This window comes from Ambystoma mexicanum, chromosome 12, assembly GCF_040938575.1.
Source record: "Ambystoma mexicanum isolate Mex_15411 chromosome 12, UKY_AmexF1_1, whole genome shotgun sequence".
In the NCBI taxonomy this organism is placed as follows: Eukaryota; Metazoa; Chordata; class Amphibia; order Caudata; family Ambystomatidae; genus Ambystoma; species Ambystoma mexicanum.
Window position 1 is genome coordinate 552167876 of NC_090936.1, and position 7128 is coordinate 552175003.

A 7128-nucleotide genomic window follows, 5' to 3' on the forward strand; every position below is an offset into this window, starting at 1 on the left:
CATCCCCATGGAGGGTACTGACCCTGGTGCAGGTGGGTGAGACAGAACAGAATCCCTCCCTGGAACACTCACCTGCGACGGCACGTAGGTCTCATCCGAATCAACACCTGAGTACAGCTCGGGGGAGGTGCAGCCAGAGACACCCCTTGAGAGCACGACCTGCAGCACTTGTGGGTTCTCCCCCACCACCACACCACATCCCTCACTGGTGGTTGGTCGGCCCTGGGACACCTCCTGGGTCTGCACCATCTCCACAACCCCAGCAGTATCAGGTGCGTCTTCCCCTGCAAAGACATGAAAACAAAGTAATGGAAACAGGCATTAGCACCATGGCACACATTGAGGGCTGAGAAGCAAGAGAACCAGTACTTGATTGACACATGTCCCACATGACTAAAACCCTCCCATGCATGCACCCTCACTGCGTATGAAGTGCAGGCAAATGGCACACACTGATGACACCAAGATGGAAGATGAACACATTTTCTGCATGCTGCCTGGCAGTGGCATCACACATTGGCCTGTGATTGGCAGGTGAAACACACATGCCATCACACAGATGGCATTTACCATTGCTATTGAGTGAAGATGGAGAGGAGGGCAGCACCTATTCATTCAGTCCAGTTCCCGCATGTAATAGCTTTTCTGATTCTAACAGGTCAGATTTTTCACCTGGAGCTGCCAGTCTGAAATGGTCAAATTGCACAGGGACATGTGTGTACAAATGATATCCAGGTAACAAAGTCACTCCACTTTACCATACCCATGTCAGACATGTGACTAGTGGACAGCGACATGCCTAGTGAAAGTGGTGGAATGCAAACAAACTGACTGAATGAACAGTGAAAAATAAGCAAATATGTTGTGTCAAGGTGACACTTCAAGGGCAACTGGCGTGCAGTTGTGCTAGATGTCTACTGTTGGCAGAAGGGATACTGCTATGGCCAAATGCAGCTGCGCAGGAAGTATTGCATGAAGCACATGGCTGACCCATACGACTCAGGCGCACACACTCTCACCTGGCACCCGAACAGAAGCCCTCACACACACACCATGCACATGGATGACACACACATGCATGTGCACTCACCGGACAATGCCTCGTAATCAGCCAGATCTCCCACGCCTTGGATCTGTTCCTCCGTGACGTAGGTCCCAGCGACTGACTCATGTGGAGTGAGTTCCATGTCTACTACTGGAGACCCACCTCCAGTCACTAGAGTTGCGGCATGACTTGAGGCCAGCTTACTCTTTGCCCTGCGCTTTAGGTCATTCCAGCGCTTATAGCAATCATTGGCTGTGCGCCTCACGATTCCAAGGGCACTTACGATGTCCGCAACGGTCTGCCAGTGTGCCTGGCGTTGTGCAGGTGTGGTCTTGGATCCTGCAACAATGACCATCTCGTTGTCATGTCCGGACACATACTCGACAAGTGCATTCAGTTCGTCATCCGTGAAGCTGGGCTTCCTGGACGGGCCGGACTGTGTAGCCGTGTCTGGGGCATCAGCCTGTGCCGGACGAGCACTCTTCCTCTTCCGCTTGGAAGGTGGTGGTGATCCTGAGTGTCCTGCGCCGCTCTGGACACTAGGGGCAGGAGCCCTGGTGGACTCTGTATCAGGAGTGTGGAATTGCACACTCAGCATGGGAGTTGGTGCAGGCATTGGCTCTAGTGTGATGGTGTCAGGGGGAATGTCAGCAGCATGGACTAGGACCGACACTGTCCTGGCTGGGTGTGTGAGGGCTGGGGTGGATGGAGCCGCAGCTGCCCCTGCAGCCACTCCGCCCTGCCTCCTTGGTGCAGCAGATGACCTTGCTGCCCCAGATCCACGTGGCATGATGGCATCAACATGCACCAGCGCACGTGTCGTAGCCCTGCTGACCTGGAAGTCAGCCATGGAGTCAGCCAGGTCTGGTGCCACAATGGGCTGGTCCAACAAGGGCTGAGCATGGATGGTGTCAGCCACTTCAGCCTCAACGGGAGGGGGGGAGGGGGGGAGGGGGGGGATGATGGGTGCCCTTGACTGGTCCTCCACACATGGGGGGACAGGCTCACCCTGCAAGTTACGACCACGTCCCCTACCGGATCCACCACGGCCACCACTTGTGGCTCTTCCACCTTTGCCACCCTTACGGAATCCTCGCCTCCCAGCAGGGCTTTAAGTGGGCCGGGGCCTCCCGGGGCTGAGCCCCGGCAGTCTCCGAAATTTCGTTTTGAGGCGGGGCCCTGCCGGGGCCCAGTAATCTCCCCTGACAGCCCCGGCCACTACACGAAAAGGCATTTTTTTCTACAGCCTGAAGCTCTCGCTTGTGTGCGAGAGCTTCAGGCTACAGAAAAAAATGCCTTTCAGCCATAATGGTGGCGCCGCACCTGCGAGGCATCCCTTTAATCAAGAGATTCCCGTCGGCCGGCGCCACCATTATGGAGAAACGTGAGGCCGCTGGAAGCAGAGGCCTTGCTTTCTAAATACTGGAGCTCCCGAGGATTCGCGGGAGTTTCAGTATTTAGGAAAAAGGCCTCTGATTCCAGTGGCCTCACCCTTTCAGCCTTAATGGTGGTGCTGCCCCTCCCCAGCTGGCGAGGGGCAGCACCACCATTAAGGCTGAATAGGCAGGCGCTGTCCCCTGCCAGGCAAGCCTACACAAAATAAATGCAGAGATCAGCACCCTCTCCCCCATAGGGGAGAGGGTGCTAATCTCTACAAAAAGCTGCCTGGCAGGGGTGGCAGTAGCCCATTGAGCCGGGGCTCGTCGAGGGGGCGTGGCCTAACGGGCCATCAAGACCCCCGCTGTTAGGCCACGCCCCCTCGATGAGCCCCGGCTCGATTTGTAGTGCCACTTAAGGCACTGCCTCCCAGCCATGGCACTGATATTAATGTGCGTATGGGAGTGGCTGTAGACAATTGTCCTGGGCAATTGGGGGTCAAAGGGGTTGGGTACCAGATGGTAATTGTACCCTAGTGCTCTAGCACGGCTGATTGTAACCCCTGGGGAAAGATGACGGGTCACGCAACGCACAGGAGGCCCAAAAAAGGGAGATGACGTGCACGCAACCCCTCCTAGACCACGTGTGCAGAAAGAAAAACCTGCACTACGCTGTGGCACCCAGTAACACAAGAATGAACGTATGCGTGTCACACGCAGCCTAGAATGACCTCTGAAGGGGTAGGCTACACACGGGGCAAGCACAGAAGTTGGATACGTGCGTGACTCACCGTCTGCCAGGTAAAAGAGCGTGAAAAATGAGCGCGTTTGGCTGGCTAAACCCCCGCCAAAAGAAGATGTGTACGCTGTCTGAGAAGACAGGACAACAGTAGAAGGGGACACTGTTTGAGGGAACAGGCCCAGGTAAACCAGTAAAAGAGAAAAAAGAGAAAAAGCTGTCAGAGGTAACAGGGAATACGAACTGGAAACGCCGTGAAGTAAATCGCGTGTGAAACGACAAGAAGTACAGAATTCACCCACTCGCTCTCCACGAAAAGCACGTACAAGGAAATGGTGTTCTACATGTACCTTATATACAGGCCCACACGTACAGCGTCACTTACGTGGCGTGTACGTTCACCAATCACACGCTTTGTCACTCCTGCGTGTAGATCCATTTTCACCAATCACACGCTTTGTCACTTCTGCGTGTAGATCCATTTTCACCATTCACACGCTTTGTCACTTCTGCGTGTAGATCCATTTTCACCAATCACACGCTTTGTCACTTTTGCGTGTAGATCCATTTTCACCAATCACACGCTTTGACACTGGGACGTGTCACGCAACAATTTCCTGCACGTGCAGGTGACTATAGGCGCGCATATGCTGTTGACGGGTTTACGCGCTAAGGGCCTTTGCTGACGTGTGGGATTTCACTCCCTATCAGGCTGTCCACGCGTTCACACACGAGAGACCACGCTCCTGGCCAGGAGGCCAAATTACTGCCCCCCAGAGCCCTGAGCACGCTCCCACCTGCCATCTGCTGCTGCCTGACTGCCTGCTGGCCACGTGCCCCACAGTGCTGGTGGGTGGGGGTGTTGGGAGACATGGGTGGGGGCCTGGTGGAGGGTGCCCCTGCACTGGTGGGGGTGGTGGGAGACATGGGTGGGGGCTTGGTGGAGAGTGCCCCTGGTGGCGGGGGGGTGGGGGTGGTGGGAGACATGGGTGGGGGCCTGGTGGAGGGTGCCCATGCACTGCTGGGGGGTGGGGGTGCAGGGGGACATGAGTGGGGGCCTGGTGGAGGCTGCCCCTGGTGGCGGGAGGGTGGGGGTGGTGGGAGACATGAGTGGGGGCCTGGTGGAGGCTGCCCCTGCACTGCTGGGGGGTGGGGGTGCAGGGGGACATGAGCAGGTGTGCAGGGTAGTCCCCTGTTTTGTAGGATGCCTGCAGGGGCCGTGGAGGGTGTACAGGGAACACCTGTGAGGACCCACCCAGCCTAATCGCGTGTGATGATTCCCACGCACCCCTGTAATACACGTACCCAGCCAAATAGCGTGTGATAATTCCTGCGCACCCCTGTAATACACGTACCTGGCCAAATCGCATCCCTGTAATACACGTACCCAGCCGAATCGCGTGTTAAACTTCCCGCATACCCCTGTAATACACGTACCCTGGCCAATCGCGTGTTAAACTTCCCGCGTACCCCTGTAATACACGTACCCTGGCTAATCACGTGTTAAACTTCCCGCGTACCCCTGTAATACACTTACCCTGGCTAATCGCGTGTTAAACTTCCCGCGTACCCCTGTAATACACGTACCCTGGCCAATCGCGTGTTAAACTTCCCACGTACCCCTGTAATACACGTACCCTGGCTAATCGCGTGTATAACTTCACGCATACCCCTGATATGCACGTTACCCGCTTTGCGTTCCTTGTTTGGCAGCCCTGTAAACTGGTCCAGGGTTAGCGCAGCCCTTTGCGATGATTTAGCGATTTTGATGGCTTTTCCTTGCGCGAGGGCGTTCTTGGGGGCGTTACTGGCGCTGCTGCAGGGTCGCTGCGATACTCTGCGCCACGGCTGGTTTGGGAGCCTGAAATCCATGAATATGCTGTGCGCGGAAATCGGTTTTAGCGCACGTGCCTGGCGCAGTCAATCGCACGCGGACACTCTGCGCCAGCCGCTTGCGACACTTTTCTGCGAAATTCTATGAATTACCCTGTATGTCTTTCAAATAGGCGCTATATAAATAAACAATCAATTAAATTCAATTAAATGTGTTGGTTGACATACCCTTCTTTACGTAGAGCACATTGATGGAAGCACAGACCCTCAACAGTGACAAAACCATTGACACAGATAGTATCCTAATGGTGAGCACTACCGACCTGCACTAAGTGAAATGTTATTGCATCGCATGAGGCCATATTTCAAGTACTAATTTACCTTTTCCATTGTACTGTTGTCTGACAATGTGTTGAAAATGAAGGAGCAAAATTCTGCAACAATTACTTTTCCGGAGTCAACATCATCCTCACTAACCTACCAAGTAATTATGTTATACTACGCTTTGTATGCAATTAAACTGCTTGCACGTGTTATGATTTGAATTTAAACATATCAAGTGTATTATGTGTAGTACTCTTTATTTATACAAAGTGGCATTTATGGGAGTCTGTATGTGCGTACCATCGTCTGCACCTCAGTTTTCCAGTTTACTATTTACCTGTGTCTGCATTGCATTTTTTCTGCTTCATTTAGCTTTTTTATCCATATCAAAACAAGTGCTTTGTTATAGGGGGATGCTGGAACTTCGACTACAATTGCTTCCTCCTTTGCAAAAGGTCCAGAGTTTGAGTTATTTGTATTTACAGTTCACTTGTAAGAATCAGAGTACATCCTACAATTGATATAATATCAGACTAAAATGCATGTAATCAAGCACTGTTTCAAACTTTTTTGATTTTGGTTGTAACGTTGCACTGCCTCCCTAATGCAGAACAGTTACCAAGGACACATCACAAAGCAAAATACTTTTCAGGGCAACATTGTAATCACTATGTTTTATAGGGTGTTCTCAAATCAAGTCCATGTGTCATCTCAGATGGTTATCAGGTGAAATATGAACTGAATCTTATGACCAAGTCACGTACACTGTTTTCGAAGATCTGTCCATACTAATGTTCTATTTGTGTTACGAAAACAAACATAACAGTATAAGGTTTGCAATCTATGTAAAATACTTAAGTTGGAGGTGCTCTGTCCGATGGAAAATGTTAATGTGCACTTCAGTTGACATTTGAGTTTTTAAATATTCTATTCAAGGAATGTACTCCAGATGTGGACTTAGAAGAGGCGCATGGAACAGAGGTATACATATATGAAGTAAAATTGGGCATCACATTGCATTATGAATACATTTTAATAATGTTGCTATCTTTTGAAGGTGGTCTAGTTGTTTCTATTTGTAGATATGTACATATGTTTGTGTTGAAATTAAATTTGCTGTATTTAAACCATGTAGAAACTCTTTTTTGCAGCTTGATCTTGATGCCGTCATCTGCAAAGAGAAGGGCACTGTTTGGAAGCAAATGAAGAAAACAAGGGTAAAAAATGTACCAGTTTGTTTTGGACAAGTTTTTAAGCAGATGTTTCAGTATTTTTTTGTTTTTAGTTGTCAATGTGTGCAATACATTAAGCATCTTTTTTCTATTAATTCTGTTAGAAGAGGAGTATAAAGACGCAGACATCGAAAGAAACCAAAGATGTTGCTTGCCAAGCAGATTTCACAATGGAGCAACTACTATCTGAGGCGCTGCGTGTCACAGTCAAAATTCAGAGTACTGATGCATATGTCCGGTGGCCCGAAAATGAATGGAATTTCACATGCGAGCTGTGCAAAGTTACCCTGGACCATTGCTACTTTGTGCAAGCTCCAACAGTAAGAAAATTAAGACAATCATGATGCATTGCAACTGCTTTCCGACCCTTTCACACAATCTACACGTGCTAAAAAATGTTCTATCCCAAAAATTCAATGTTACCTAATTCTCCAATTCAGGCAGCCGACGCGAGGTGAGAAAGGCCATCCGGGCCCTGCACACCTCTATTGGTGGCAACTAGGCCCCCAGACCCCCGGCGCATCCCTCTCCCACCCCGCACCCTCTTCCTGGGTCCCGCGCCCCTCCCGCCTCCCATCC

The 7128-nt window shown here is 51.0% G+C and overlaps 1 protein-coding gene across 1 annotated transcript in view; it reads left to right on the top strand.

Moving 5' to 3' along the window:
- The window catches only part of LOC138514587 (olfactory receptor 5J3-like), a 45935-nt gene extending 39042 nt beyond the window's left edge, over nt 1-6893 (top strand). Inside the window, exons 3-4 of the mRNA XM_069630042.1 lie at nt 6469-6534; nt 6654-6893. Coding sequence (XP_069486143.1) covers nt 6469-6534; nt 6654-6893 — 306 coding nt within the window. The remainder of the gene's footprint in view (nt 1-6468; nt 6535-6653) is intronic.
- The last annotated feature ends 235 nt before the right edge of the window (nt 6894-7128 follow it).